Source organism: Mytilus californianus, unplaced genomic scaffold (assembly GCF_021869535.1).
Source record: "Mytilus californianus isolate M0D057914Y unplaced genomic scaffold, xbMytCali1.0.p SCAF_12, whole genome shotgun sequence".
NCBI classification, from domain to species: Eukaryota; Metazoa; Mollusca; class Bivalvia; order Mytilida; family Mytilidae; genus Mytilus; species Mytilus californianus.
In genome coordinates this window covers 40,325,703-40,342,881 of record NW_026262604.1, presented here as the reverse complement: position 1 = coordinate 40,342,881, position 17,179 = coordinate 40,325,703, and the positions used below count along the sequence as shown (strand labels likewise).

At 34.2% G+C, this 17,179-nt stretch overlaps 1 protein-coding gene across 1 annotated transcript; it reads left to right on the top strand.

The window, feature by feature from the left end:
- Nucleotides 1-12,668: 12,668 nt before the first annotated feature.
- LOC127721067 (short-chain collagen C4-like) lies at nucleotides 12,669-14,666 on the top strand. Its single transcript, XM_052227751.1, has 2 exons — nucleotides 12,669-12,777; nucleotides 14,203-14,666. The coding sequence occupies exons 1-2, from the start codon at nucleotides 12,669-12,671 to the stop codon at nucleotides 14,664-14,666; spliced, it is 573 nt and encodes a 190-aa protein (XP_052083711.1).
- Nucleotides 14,667-17,179: the final 2,513 nt, after the last annotated feature.

Sequence of the window (17,179 nt, the reverse complement as noted above, 5' to 3'; positions counted from 1 at the left end):
TCCAAGCAATGCAAGAAAAAAAAAAGAAAAAAAGTTTTTAAATTAAATAAAACCTAAATCTTTAGCTTTTACTCTTTTAAAAACTCAGATTACTGGATTCGCGGTTGGTGAGAATACTAATTTCCGATATTCTGATTAAATTCTAAAAAAAGGAATTTAGTTTAACTTTTGAAAATATTTTAAACTTTTAAAGGCATTGTATTTGAACATTTCCCTGACAAAATGAAGTAGTATTTGATGTAAAGGACTGGACTAAAATATAGTAAAATGACATTTAGTTGTAACTCAAATTTTAAATTAATTGATTTGAACTGGAAAAAAACAAAAAGATAATTCCTCGCTAAAATATTACATGATTTACATATATGCATTTATACTCACAATCAGGACACATTTCTTACCATTTCATTGTACTGTTTAAAACACAATCTATTATATTTTTCAAAAATAAAAGAAAGTCCTTACATCACTAAAACTAATCCATAAATGAAATGCCTAAAAAGGAAGTCATGCATTAATTACAAACATTGCACTGACAATGAAACTAATTCTTAAATACAACCAATCAAGAGATCATTTTAGCCTTGAGCACTTTACAATATTCTAAGTTTGTAAGAGAATGATAAGCCCTTTCTTCATGATAAGTACTCACTAACGCTCGTACTTCATCATGAAGAAAGGGATTACCATTTTCTTACATATACTAAACTTTTGTTTTTCTTGAAGTAGACACACAAATTTGTCAACCTTATGTATTTATTTTCCCCTAAGGGATTGTTTAATGTGAACAGGACTTCTCGATGGTTAATTAATTATAAATTATCACTCAGTTGATTTTGTCCGTTAACTATTAAGTCTTTTTAAAAAGGAGCTATTGTTATAAGATATAAAATTGGATAATACGAATAATAAAAAATACCGCACATTACAACAGACCACATAACCAACCAACACCCAACTCCTCCAAAACATAAACAGGCATACACAGAAAATCGAACAACACTTGGACGAAATAGTATGACTCTGTACAGTCACGTAATATGGTGGAGTTAAACCAGTTTTTTATTTATTCTAGAAACATTCCGCGCAAACTTAACCACGATAAAATACCAAGGACATTGCCAATAGATAGAATCTTATGAAATACACTTTGTATTATATACATTGTGGATCTAACACTAGCAGTTATAAACGTCCCACGTGTTAACAAACGAGTTATTATACTAATAAAACTGCCTTGTTTCATAATTTTGCCTATTCCTAATTTTGCTACGTATCCTCAATGATAAAATCATCTATAGATAACTTTTTTCAAACTTGTTACCTTAATCTTTCCTGTTGAAAACTAGTTCAGAAAAGTGTGTATAATCTTCATGAAGCAAATCAGGTCAAAAACTTTTTGTCGAATTGAAGCCTGGTTCTGATTTTTAAAGTAGCATTTAAAGTATTAAAAGGAAATAATATGTATTTTCATTTGCATAGAGTTATATATAGTACTAAATATGCCTCTGATTTACAGAAGCAAGTTCAATTTTGTTTTCATGGATATCTCTTCTTGTAAATTTAAGTTTTTATATTACTTTTTAAAAAAGCACCACTTACATAATTTATAGTTAATAAGTGCAATAACTAAAAGGGATTTCAATAAAAAAAATTCTTTGTCGGTTAAAATTCCGTAAAATATATTTTTAAGTACCATTTTGTCATAGCGAGTACGAATACGTAAAAAGTTTCTCAACACAATAGTGAATAATTAAAGTGTTAACGAAAAGTTTATTCTAGAAACAAAATCTACCATTTACAAACTTACAAATGTATCCGACCAGACTGGAGATAAATAACAACAAAATTCCTACAAATTATATAGAACATTTTATGAAAAAGCATAGAAAGTTTCATGTGGAAATCATTGTGTGTAATATTTCGTACATAATCGACGCTGCATCATAAGCTTTGGTTATACTTTTTGTACCTTTTTCGATTATAGCTCTTCATCTTTTTAATAAGCTTTGGATTTTCAAATATTTTGGCCCCGAGCATCACTGAAGAGACATTTATTGTCAAAATGCGCATCTGGTGCAGAAAAATTGGTACCGTTAGTGTTGTTACTTCTAAAAGGCTGGTCGGTAATAATATACATGTTATTGACTATAAACATATATATGTATATATACGTATGTTTAAAATTATATTATAATGTTTAAAATATATTATAGTTCATGTTCATGTACTTTAAAATAAAAAATATTTATCTTATCAATAAGAATATATGAAGTTCAAAGAGAGACTGTCTGGTTATGTATGTGGACCAAAGAAGACACGTGTACTATCTAGCATGACTATTCAATTTCATTCAGTATATTTGACATACTTATTTTAAATTGTTTGTTATATCATAATAGATCAAACGGCAGTGATCTACATGTACTCAATATCACATCGTAAGAAAGAAAGATCGTAGAAAACAACTGTAACTCTGGATATACTTTAAAATCATACTATGTACACCCCACATCCTTTGTTTTTCTATTACTTAAAATGCTGTAAATACGGTTCTTTTTTAAGCGTGAGTTCTTTGGTGAGCTTTAGTCGCATATTTCAGAAGATTAATACAACAAATTTCTTAGATACATTTGCTATCCATTGAGTTTGATTTGCCAAACTGATACATTGAAGGAGCATTAACTGTCAAATTCATGTTCACCGATTTGACCCAAATTCTTATATTTGATTTATAACATACTAAAACATATATTCAAATTACAAAATGTCAAAACGAAACGATTATATTTTAACAATGCATGGACTCGTTATAATGTATCAGCATTTCGTGCGTATTGTAGACTAGCCGCCATCTAGTTATCCATCGAGGTGACATTTGAAGACTGCCGACTGTCATATCACCCGATATAAACATATATAAAACAAATATAAATGTATAACAGTTTTTCCATGTCTGTTTTATTTCATGTTATAGATTAAAAACTATAGGGATATCATCGTTTTAACTGTATAAGAATAATTTTTTGTTGGCCGGATCAGTCAACGAAATGGTTATTCCTGATGTCTCCCTTGTTTCACTTTTTAATATTGACATTCTTTTCTTGCAGAACACATGCATAGTCCATCTCCACTGAATGTCAACCTTAACGGATTTAAATTAGGTTGAACTATTGACATTAATACATAAGCGAGGTTTGCGCTTTGTGTGACGAAATTTAACCAAACTGACTTCTAATAACTACATATTATTTCTATATTCTGCTTTTATAAATGTTTGAAACAAAAAAAAATCATATTTTAATTTTGTGTCTATTTCATAGCTAACGCCCCTTTAATGCGGGTAAGAATGGTTTTTAAGTCAAACAACAAACTCCACCAATTCTCTATTTTAGCGCCAACTGAGCCTTAATGTGGTGTCGTAATTCATAACATCGTTTTGTTTTGCTCGATTTTTAGCGTTAGCGTCAATTGTTTACTGTTTTTCAATTATTCGGTTTTTCCAATGATGGAGGACATATTGTTTGTTCGTTTATAGTTTTCAGTCGAGGATCAGGATGACCACGACTCCATTTAGGCCTTTGAATTTAGATAAGCTACAAATGTACGACTGACGCCAAGTGAACACAATAAGTGAACCGGTCCATTAAAACAAGTGAGCTACACAGTCGAATAATGTTATGTTTATCCTTTTGTATACTATCACCTCTATGCAGATTAACATTACTGTTGAAAACATATGTTGGTCTCTAGAAAGTTATATAAAAAACAGTAAGTTTTTTAATGCGAGGTTATTGTAAAATACTTAGCCTGCATTTAATTAAATTATGCATTATGTTACTATTGGACAGGAATAACCTAAAGATTCAGGAACCTCTGGCCTTTGTTAGTCTTGTAAGGTTTTTTTTTATTTTGGATCATTTGTATGTTTCGGAGTTTAGTGACTCTGAATTGGTATACTTTATTGTTTATGGGCCAGCTGAAGCATGCCTCCGGATGAGGGATTTTCTGCTTGTGTTGAAGACCCATTGGTGGCCTTGTGCTGTTTTCTGCTCTTTGGTCGGGTTTTTGTCTCTTTGACACATTCCCCGTTTCTATTCTCAATTTTACAATAGCAGATCACACGAGTTGAACCATGTTTTTGCGTGGTTTATGTTGCTACATTATTAGTTTTCTGTTTAGTGATGTTTTTGTACTATTGATTGTGTTTTCTTTTTTTAACATTATTTTGCGCATTAGTCCCACTATCATCCCGTCATATCATTTTGTGTGGAATAAAGGTACAGAAATTATGTGTAATATTCTTTATCGCATATTTTGTTCGGACACCTTTTTCGCATTGTGGAGGCGGGACAGACGGATCACAGGTGTAGCATTATTGTTGTCCATCTTCCTGTTTAGAAAAGAAACAAAACTACTTGATTTTGAAACGTTTGACAAACTATTGTATTCAGTGAAAGCCGAAAAAGACCATAATTGTTTTTTTTGGAATTATTGAAAACTTATTTAAACGTTGCATAATGCAAAAACAGGTAAACTTTTGATTTGTTTTTTAAATATTTTTCTATTAGTTCTTTTTAACTTCTTAACCTAAATTTGGTAATAATTACATGTAGATGGTGCCTGAAAGTCTCACTATATGCCCTTGTTTAATCCGTCAACCCATATCGGGACCTCGATCTCTTAAGTACCTAGTCCGATATGATTAAGAAGTTCTCGGACGATAAAATGACTAGCACGGAAAATACAATGTGATTATATATAATAAATATATTCCGACATTCATGTATAAAACATTATCAGATATTCAGTCGACATTTCTTAAAAATATAAAGAAATTTTGAGAAAAAATATTTTTGTACTAAAAACAACTTGTCAAATAAAATTCAATAGAAACTTGTATAATGAAATTGAGAGACATTTTGCTACTTTACTTTAAAAAAAAATATGAAATTTCTTACCCACAGTTTTCATTTTAAATTAACGTATGAATTCCTGTATTAAAATTACTAGATTCCTAGGACATAAATCTGTTAGATATTATAAAACCTTATCATTAAAGACTGCAATACTTCGTGTTGTATAAGGTGCAAATTCGTTAGATATATTCAGCTAGGTTCGAAGAAAATAGTAGGACAAAGTGCGATATTATGTTCAGTATATAAATGGTGAGCAGAGAACAACATTCGTTTACTACCCCCAGGGTTAGATTACTAACTTGTATTTGGCAAAACCTTCCGGAATTTTGGGTCCTCAATGCTCTTCAACTTAGTACTTTATTTGGCCATTTTAAGTTTTTTTTTATTTGTGTCACTGATGAGTCTTCGGACGAAACGCGCGTCTGGCGTACAAAATTTTAATCCTGGTATCTATGATGAGTTTATTTACTCTTGTGTCCATACTGATAAAGAGTTATTTTGAAACCTCGATAATATATTCTTTGAATTACCTGTTATTCTGTATAAAAGGAATTTTGGGGTATACGTCAATGACGTAACAACCCAACGACAAAAAATAGCAAAGACATCTAGATGGCATCATAGATTGTTCAAGAGTAGACAAGTGTCTACAAAATATGTCAAAACCGTCCCGAGTCTACCAATATAAAAATAAGGAGATGTGGTGATTGCCAATGAGACAACCCCCAATAAGAGACAAAATGACACAGAAATTAACCACTATCGGTCACCGTACGGCCTTCAACAATGAGTAAAACCCATACCGCATAGTCAGCTATATAGGCCCCGAAATGACAAATGTAAAACATTTAAAACGAGAAAACTAACGGCCTGATTTAGGTACAAATTATTAAATATTCGAAAGTAACCAACAGCTGTAAATTTAATTCAATAAACATGATAAAAGATAACCCAAATTCATTGAAATCACTCGTAATATTTCCAACGATTCCAGATTACCTTCGTTATAGACAATTTGTAATACAAACTATCCAATAATCATAATAAAAAACAACAAATAGTAAGTTTGAATTTTGGCAATTTTTGTCATGGATTTATTAGGACAGTTCAACTATATATCAACCGGCTAACGAATTTGCATTACTCGACAATGTCTCATTAATGTCCAAGATAAAAAAAAACATTGAAGGACAACCATCATATGTTTTCTCAAAATGGCAACCAGACGCCAACTGTGATAAATTCAGCCATTCAGCAAAAACAATGTATTCAGTTCACATTCTGTCCAATCCACGACGCTTCTTTTGTCAATATCTGAAAATATACAACAAACAGCAGAAAAAAATTATTCTCAAGGGTGGGATAGGGTAGGTTTTTTGTGTTCCTTCAGTTCAAATCACGCAATGAACAAATCGAAAAGCATGCAATTTTATGTCAAATAAAAGGGGAAAAATCGCTTATGAAATTATGTTAGTAAAAGTAAGACGCTCCTTAAAAATTAAAGGAAAGTTAACTCTTGTTTAGCAGACGATACTCTCAATTTATTAGATTGATTTAATGCTTAATGATTAAATCTTAATAATGAACGAAAAACAAATATGGTATAAAGCAACAAACGACAACCACTGAATTGCTGGCTCCTGACTTTGGACTAACACAGGACTAACAATCCCCATCTTGCAACGCCTCTCCGTAGACAAAAAGAAGACTACTGGATTCGACAATTGGGAACTGCGACACCGTATGGTCGTCATTATACATCACCAACTCTCCATGATGCCTCTATTAATGACTTGCTGCCATTTATACAAAAGCCATTAGGTATTCATCACATTCGCACGAAGCTTTATTCATTACCCCTTTCAAAACTTCATTTTCTGTTCAATTTATGTTTGGAAACCACTGTTACAAACCCTCATTCAAACCAATACAAACTTACAGCTATCATTTCGGATATTGCAAGTCACAGACTTTTAAAACCAGTTCGCATTGGAAAAGATGAAAAAGAGAAAAGATCCTTTCTTAAACTTTCCTTTGCCAACAAAGTGCTCGATGCTGTTAACTTGGGCAATATCCTTCATCATAAATTAGTTCAATCGAAAATACCTCCCTATTTTAAAGATCAGTCTGTACCAATCATGTCTTATACCTATACCAAACCAATTGCAACTAAAATTTTCAATTACAAACACGTGTTGCAGGATCTCAATATTGACGACTTCAAGTCTAAACCTCCTGATTGCACCTGTGCTAGTTCCCCATTCATATATAATTCGGCTGGCCACGTTATTACCGGTGACCTCAACATTGTCAATAACACTTACCTGCGAAATGTGTTATCCAAAGGTCCGAAACATCGTTAGCCTAAATCCATCAATTGGAAACACAACTTCAAAATACTGATGAATTCAGTCGAGGATTATGCCAGGCAATGGGTTAAACGCGAGAAAGAAGACGTAGATACTCTTTCCGAATGGATTAAGGCTGTGAGGTCGTTGATACAAATCAGAATTAAGAAACTGAATGGGTCTATCAATACCCATGCTACGTCAATTTTTAAAGACCAAAATGTTGCAAAACACTTGTCCTACCTCCATGACAAATATGTTGTTGTCCCCGCAGATAAAGCCCCAAACAACATCGTTTCTGTGTGTAAATCACATTACATAAACTGCTTGATAAATGAATTAGGTATTGACAATTCACTTGGAAACTCAACATATACCCCCACGACACTTACTAAAGAGGAAATCCTGGATAATCATAGGTCTGTTCTATGTTCCTTTGGAATTTCAACCAAAGATGAAGAACTGGATCTTCCATCACTGTATTGGATACCTAAACTACACAAGTGTCCTTACAAACAACGGTATATTGCTGGGTCTTCCAAGTGCTCCACGAAACCTCTTTCTAAATTATTAATATCAATTTTATCAGCAATCAAAGCCGGGCTTCAAAGTTATTGTGAACCTGCCTATTCTAGAGGTGGCGTGAATCAGATGTGGATACTAAAAAATTCCAAAGATCTTTTAGAGTACATAAAATCTAAGACTCTTTCATCTTGCAATAGTATTAAAACATTTGACTTTTCTACACTTTACACAAGTATTCCCCATTCCAAACTAAAAGACAAATTAAAAGAGTTGGTATTGCTTTGGTTCATAAAAAAAGAATGGCCAACGTAGATACAAGTATCTTTGTCTTAGGGAGGGATAAATCCTACTTTGTAAAAAATCACTCTGATTCAAACAAAAAATTCTCTGAAACTGACATTTTCAAGATGCTTGATTTCTTGATTGACAACATATTGGTACGGAGAACGTATTTTTCAACAAACTATCGGCATTCCCATGGGAACCAATTTTGCTCCTCTTCTTGCCGACTTGTTCCTTTATTCTTATGAGGCTGACTTCATACAGGAACTTCTTAGGAAGAAAGAAAAGAAGTTAGCAGTATCCTTTAACTTTACTTTCCGCTATATAGATGATGTTCTCTCACTAAATAATTCAAAATTTGGTGGCTATGTTGAACGCATCTATCCCATCGAACTGGAGATAAAGGATACAACAGATACAATTAAGTCTGCCTCATATCTTGACTTACATCTAGAAATTTACAATGAGGGTCGGTTGGAAAAAAAACTTTACGACAATAGAGATGATTTCAGCTTCCCAATTGTGAACTTTCCATTTCTATGTAGCAACATTCCAGCAGCGCCTGCATACGGAGTATATATCTCCCAATTGATACGATATTCCCGGGCTTGTATTTCCTATCATGATTTCCTTAATAGAGTGTTGCTGCTCACAAGGAAGCTATTAAATCAAGAGTCCCAAATGGTGAAGTTGAAATCATCCCTTCGTAAATTTTACGGACGCAATCGCGAGTTGGTTGACCGTTATGGAATATCCGTTTCACAGATGATAGCGGATATGTTCCTAATGTCGTAACTACAATCCCGTTCCCTTTTCACGAATATGACCTACCGAATTAGACTATTTACCGGATTTTTACTAACATGAGCAACACGACGGGTGCCACATATGGAGCAGGATCTGCTTACCCTTCCGGAGCACCTGAGATCACCTCCAGTTTTTGGTGGGGTTCGTGTTGCTTAGTCTTTAGTTTTCTATGTTGTGCTTTGTGTACTATTGTTTGTCTTTTTCTTTTTTAGCCATGGCGTTATCAGTTTATTTTCGATTTATGAGTTTGAATGTCCCTCTGGTATCTTTCGCCCCTCTTTTGGACAGGCACATACAGAATGTGATGGGGTTAAACTAGTTAAAAGGCGCCAACCCTCCCCTAACCTGGGACAGTGGTGTAACAGTACAACATAAGAACAAACTATAAAAAGTTGAAAAGAGCTTTACTCATCAGATGGATACAAAGCAGAAATACATCTATCAAAAACACAGAGTGAACGTGGCAGGGTACTTATAAATCCCCACAACAAAAAGACACCAAGTACAGATCTGAGAGTACTTGCAGTTACTGACAGCTAGTTAAAGCCAATAACAACTAATAAAAAAACCATGCACCTAAGACTAAAATGTCAATATATATATCACCAAAAAGAGTAGGGGAAAAGACTATATTTGATAACTGGTCCAGGGTACGAGCCTATCTATACATGACAAACAGTGCATGTACTCCTCATAATTATAAAACGATTAAAGGCACACCATATTAGCCAGTGTAAATAAAATACTGTAGGCCGGGAAATCAGGAAATTGGCGAGTTGACTTTTCTGACACATTGTCACTGTAAGCTTTGAAGACTTTCATTATTACGGTCCACAAGGTATGGAATGTGTTACGATCCCGCCCAACTCACGCACCAAAATGGCATTTTTTTAATTTGTTTTGTACTTCAGTATTTTTTTTATTATTTTTGTGGTTTGATTATTTTGACGAGATATTGTCTAAAAGAACTAATAGGTCATCCGAAAAACAAGGCATATATTCATAAATTTGTCATATCGTATGTTCTTATCAGCAGATTTATATACACGTACATTGTAAGTATACATTGTATGCGAGATTTCCACAGTATGGCATGTAATCTGAGATGTTTACTTGTGTGGTGCATGCTTGCTACGTGTATCAACTCAGAATCACAAATTATCAACGAGAAGCGACTTTTATTGACTGACCCTGATTATGCTAATAACCAACAAATGCAGAGTGATATTCAGTTCCTAAAGGCCACTGTGAGTCAGTTACAAACTACAGTTAATGCACTGAATAAAAAGGTCATAGGTCAGGATAAACAGATTCAGAGTCAGGATAAACAGATTCAGAGTCAGGATAGACAGATTCAGAGTCAGGATAGACAGATTCAGAGTCAGGCGTCAGTAATAACAACTTTTCAGAATAGTAAGTGTTCATTCACTATGTATTTACATATTTATTTATTCATTTATATGGTTATTTCCTATTTCTTAACATCGTCATTTCAAATTCGAAAATGTAATACAATTCTTCAAAATCATGTTTGTTTTATTGATTATTTATTTGGATCGAGACGCTTTAAAACAGAAATGTCACTAGCGGATGATTACATATTTCAAATTGAATTAAAACGGCCATTCGTATTTGACGCTTTTTTTCGCTTTGAAAACAAAGCCGTAGTCTAATCCAATTAAATCATGGGCTGCACTTGCTTGGACTCAAAATTGAATTAAAGTTTGTTGCGTTTATTATTACTATTATTATATTTGAGTTCAAACTTGACCTTTCTGCAGACGTTTCTAGTCATGTAATAAAATAAATCTGCTAAACACAGGCGCTTGATGCGTGGACCCCTCTTTTAATGCCCCGTCACACCAAACTCGTTCTCACAATGTTATAACAAATGTAGCCTTACGGGCTTCAACTGCATGTAAACGGAATGGGCATAGAAGCAACTGTTTATGGTCTGTTTACGAACTTCATGGGTGTTTTTTTTTTGCTCCAGAACTTTGAACCTGCTCAACATTTTTGGGCAATCATCCCGTCCTGGAATTAGACGCAGTGGCAACGTAACCTAAACTAGATGGACCAACTACGAACGGAATTGCCGTACTTGGCATGCACTATGGACATGCTATGACGGGGTGTGGTCGTGCATTAATTGGATGTGCGTGTGCACACATACTGAATCCGTTTTTAGCACATTTATTCCGTTCACACACAGACCTAATTCGACCTCAATACTTCTTTAGTGCGTCTTTAATCCGTCTAAATACGATCAAAACAAAATATCAAGTTCTGAACAAGTTAGCAACACGTTACTTCTCAGTTCAAAACGTTCGCAGTAGGTTCTTTGTATGCTCTGCTCGTTTTGAGAACGTTATTGAATTCTTATGCAGTTCTTAAACGTACAATCAGACAGGGTTTGGTATAAAAAGAGGCCGTTTTCTCATGGGTTTTTAATTTGGTTAGTTATATGCCCAAAAAACATGGTTAAGCTTGCAGCTTTGGAGGGGACTTGGAGTGTCTTCAGTGAGCATGATCACAGTACTAGTGTGTATAGAGGGAAATAAAATACATATTATATTAACATATCTATGTTCATGCTGTACTTCAGCTTATAACAATGACAACGAATATCAATATAACACCATAGGTATCAAACGGAATATCAGACATTCATAAAGCATTTCACCATATGCAGTATCACCATTTCAAAAATAAATTAAACACTAGTTATCAAATTACCAGTACAACTGAACGAGATGGACGTACCGAGAACAGTTTAAGAACTAATTAGGGTCGCATTATAGACATTGTCCGGCCAAAGCTTTACGTTCTAGCCATGCCACAACCCGTTTTACGTTTTTTAAGGTTCGGACGTTTTGAGAACTAGTTTGGTATGACTGAAGATTAACTTTTCAATTTTACTTTTTTTTTTCGATTGATTTTCTTAAGTAAATATTTTTAAACATTTTAACCTATTTTCACCGATTCAATGTGTTCTTGCTCTTATTTTGATATTGCAATTACAGTAGTTTATAATGTTGCGCCTCTATTTTTATTTTCCACAATACTGGAAAGATCGAAAATATAAATATAGTACATCTACTCGCCTGCGGTACATTTTATGCACTATTTTCCATAATTCATACAAATTATGACATGTATCAACTCGTTTCCGTACGTAGTTTGTATGCACACTCACTTCACTTATATTACCAAGAATTTTTTATTTTTACTCCTCATCTAGATCATTACTGATTATGGAAGTATGTGTTTAAACACATGCGCTTAAAGAGACTACAAGTTCAGTGCATGAAATCATGAAGTCCAATAAACTCGAAAGATTGCTTAATATATTTTCTTTTCTTTTTTTCATTTTGGAGCCTGAGCCGGTAAACAACTGGATACGTTTCGAACTGATGCTTTTCGTTCGAAGCGTACATGTACCTATACGTGGAGTACACGTTTGAAAGGGGGAAATTTTGATAGTAATCCATTATTAATCAAAATGGCTGTTTTTCGAACGTGTACAATGTAGAATAGGCCCGCTTACAATAAAATAAAAGGTCTGAATTTTCCTATACAACTAGAAATAATTATTCCCTGCCATGCTCTATGATGGTTTTAACATGGATGGACATTTTATTAGTCGACACGCATTCTTTGGTGATTTCCTTTTGATTTCTGGCATTTTTTTTATAGTCTGGAGCAGTTATAAAAGCAAAATACTGTCTAATCTTACGTCAATATTGATTGCTCCAAATATACTAAGTTAGCATGAAAAATAGTCGAAATGTCTGCTCATGTGTTCACGTGTATATTTTTAGATCCATCCGGAAGTATTTATGTCAGATGGGGAAGAAAAGAATGCCCAACAAATACAACCGAAATCGTTTACACGGGTAAGATTTAATACAATAGCATTGAATGCAATAATGCCTTTTGCTTTTGTAATGTTGGGTTGCTGTCGCATTGACGTAAATTCAACAAACCCTTCTGTGCATTCAGATGGATGGTTTGTCTTGTATTTATGCACATTTTCCAGACCAACCTATGTTCCTCCTTTGCACAAAGTAATTTCTAATAGGGATTTCCCTACAACCTTACTTGTTTATGGAATAGTCTTCACGGGGTAAGATAGACAACAAAGATACAAAATACTCGAAGAGCAGCCCAACCAAAGTATCTTCCTTCAAACAGATAAAACGGCAATACTTTTTGTATACAATTAGGAGACGAGCATTTGATTTTATTAATGATTAGCGGGGGGAGGGGGAAGGGGGACGTTTTTTGCGAAAGACAGCTTATATAAAAAAAGATGTGGTATATATGATCGCACATGAGATAACTCTACACCAGAGACCAAGTTTATCTTGCATTTAGTTGGACAGAATATTTGTCATCTTATCTTACGCAAAGCTATTTTTCCAACTATGACCAGGCCAGAATGTTCATTTCCATAATCCTGTCCTATCTCCAAGGATATCAAATAGGCATCCACTTATATTTGAATACGATCAAATTAACACTTAGTTACGTATGCATGCAGTTAAATATATACTTTATATCAGCATCCACACATCTGAAGGGTTCACTGGTTCTATAGAACTATGGTCACCTGGCCTTCTATCGACCAGCTGTACACATGGCAAGGGATGCCTCTGTTTTGCATCGGAGGTATCAAAACGCAGTCATATCTAATCGAAATTGGGACTTTAAGTTCAATGCTTCGTGCAGAGAGATTGAGTGTTGCACTCTCCGTACGGTTTAAAAAATATTTGCAAAAATGGGATCAGTAGTTTGCCAAGCTATGAAAGTAAAATAGATGCCCCTATACAAATAATCCTCGTTTTCAAGTGGCAGCCTTTTCACCTGTTCTTAACAGTAGAGCGCTTTGCAGAACATATCTATTTCATTTATTGTTAATTTGTTCTTGCCCTGAATTTGCTTGAAACATTTGCCACTGAGAGGAAACCAAACAAAGGTCAATCAATCAATATGTATTTAATATTCTCTAATGTAAACTTTGATATGTTCATATGGGATAAAAGCAGATGTAACCATAGAGAAAAAAAATCTGTATTTCGTCTGATAATTGAATATCCAAATGTATTTCGATATTCATATTCATGAATTACACTACTAGACGACTTACATATATAATGCCTATTTAGCTTATGAAGGGCTTTAATTATATCAAGAGGGAAATATAATTATATAATGTATATTTTAGTGTCGTAGTATCTTTTCCGTTTTGTATTGACAAACAAGACGAATAGTTTGAAGCAATTCTAAATGCTTAATTCGAACGAGTTATGTATTTGCAGGTATTGCTGCAGGCGGCCATTACACTAATTCAGGACGACCTTCTAATCCAGTGTGTGTTCCGCATGACCCTGATCTTGGACAGGTTAGTCATGAGTCAGCTTTTGGATCTTTGTTTGGGATGGAGTACGAAACAAATGACTTTGGTAGTAACCTAATAAACAAAGATGTACCATGTGCAGTATGTCGTGTAAGTCATGCATCGACTGTGTTAATGATTCCTGGGAAATTACATTGTTACTCTGGCTGGAAAACCGAATATAGTGGAAATCTAATGTCAGGACACTATGGCCATGCTGGTGCGTCTCAGTACATATGTGTTGATAGTAGTCCAGACGTATTAGAGGCTGGTTCACGCGATGATAATGGATACCTTTTGTTTGGAGTCAAGGCGTACTGTGGATCGCTCAAATGTCCTCCCTTTGTACAAGACACCCTGTTCAAATGTGTGGTTTGTTCGAAGTAGAAACATCCGTATTAAAAGATAATGTTTTTAATGAAAAAAAGAATAATTAAATTTACATTTCTGGTTTTGTGCTACTAAAATATGATTTTACATTATAGATGATTATATATTGATATTCAGTTGAGTTTTATTTTAACTCACCCGGCACAACGGGCCAGTGTGAGCTTTTGTCATCACTTATCGTCTGTCCTCCGTCATCGTCGTCTGTTAAGATTTTTAAAATTATCTCCTCTTAATCTTCTCGATCAAATTGAACAAAAGTTGGACATTATAACCTTAAGGCTATCTAGATTAGGAAAGAAAATCTATCTGATGATCACGTCGGTCAACCAATACGACTGCAAAGGCTTACAATAGAACAAAGGGGTCAAATACAAGTATTGACGATACTTTTGAAAACCGTTATATATAGATGGAGGAAATTTGACAGGTGATAAAAATTTAAAATGCCAAGACCTATTAAATTGTCTAGTTTTACTGAAATAGTAAAACGACTCCTTATAAGACTTATCGCCCGTGTATGATGATTTTAACCTTTTTTTTTCGTTTTTGTCGCTTGTCTTGGAAATTATAATAGATAAAGAGAAACACGGCAGAATTTATCAGCAAGACAAAGATCTACAAATACACTCCTTATGAAAGGTATTGTCCTTTTAAATATAATTTCTATGAATGTATAATGCGCAATTAATTATGTAATTTATGTAAGTCGTAATTGAATTTGAAATGTTTAAGTCAGATTTTAGCATCAAGTAGTAAGTATGCGAATTTAATCTTCTTTCTTAAGTTTTATTTGGATGTAAAAAAACGTTGCGCATCATTCAAAATATGTTTCGGTCAACACTTTTACATCCCAATAAAGAAGGTTCGAATTAAATCCGGATAATGACGATTTCAGTGTGCATGATATTTGTTTCTAGAACAACCTGTTACGGGTATGCCCGCGTACAAACATTTCGGAAGCCGAAATTTTGTATTCCATGAGTTGTAAATAATTTTTAACGTAAAGCGATAAATACATTGTTCTTTCTAAAGCAGTGAGAAATAAAGACAATAATATTACATTTAAATTGACTATTATCATAGCTATGTAGTAAACAAATATGGTAGATTGCAGTGTGTTCGCCTCCTGTAATAGAGAGTTAAAAAGATATCGTATAAACTGTTGATGTAAAAGAGTAAAATGACTCTTTCCTTTGAAATTGTTTTAGTATTTGTTTGAGTGTGGAAGTACTTTTCTTCGTGGTAGCTATTTTCCTGGTTTTTGTAAACGTTATTTATTCGTTGGGTTTGATTGATTGATGGAATATTGAATGCCTAACGTCCAGTAACAAATATTTCATGTGTGTTCAGGACGGGAAAAAAATTAACAATAAATACAAAAGGTAGGTCCTGTAAAAGGGGCCATCTGAAATGGTGCGGGGTATGAGGATAAACACATTCGAACTAAATTGAACATGTATATTGCTTAGAGTATTAAATCCTAGCAATTTAAATTGTTTCATGCAAACAATATGTGTTTCCCTGTACATTTATTATGCTCGTTTTTATTTATATGAAATACATGTGTATGTAAGGCAAAATAAACGTGGACCAGGATGTGTAGGCATGTCAACATATACAGGAACAAGATGTAAAGATATGGCAACATACACAGGAACAAGATGTGAAGGTATGTCAACATACACAGGAACACGATGTGAAGGAATGGCAGCATACAAAGGAACGAGATGTGAAGGTATGACAACATACACAGGAACAAATGTGAAGGTATGTCAACATACAAAGAAACAAGATGTGAGCTATCGCAACATACACAGGAACAGGATGTGAAGGTATGGCAACATACACAGGAACAAGATTTGAAGGTATGGCAACATACACAGGAACAAGATGTGAAGGTATAGCAACATACACAAGAACAGGATGTGAAGGTATGTCAGCATACACAGGACCATGATGTGAAGGTATGGCAACATACACAAAAACAAGATGTGAAGATATGTTGACATACAAAGGATGAAGATGTGTAGGTATGGCAACATACACAAGAACAGGATGTGAAGGTATGTCGACAGACATTGGAACAAGATGTGTAGGCATTGCAACATACACAACAACAAGATATTTAGGGACGAGATGTGAAGGTATGACGACATATACAGAAACAAAAGTATGGCGACATACACAGGAACAAGATGTGAAGGTATGGCAACATACACAGGAACAGGATGTGAAGATATGTTGACATACACAGGAACAAGATATGAAGGTATGGAAACATATACAGGAACAAGATTTGAAGGTATGGAATCATACACAGGAACAGGATGTGAAGGTATGTCGACATACAAAGGATCAAGATGTGTAGGTATGGCAACATACACAAGAACAGGATGTGAAGGTATGTCGACATACACAGGAACAAGGTGTAAAGGTATGGCAACATACACATGAAGAGGGTGTGAAGGTATGTCGACATACACAGGAACAAGATGTGAAGGTATCGCAAC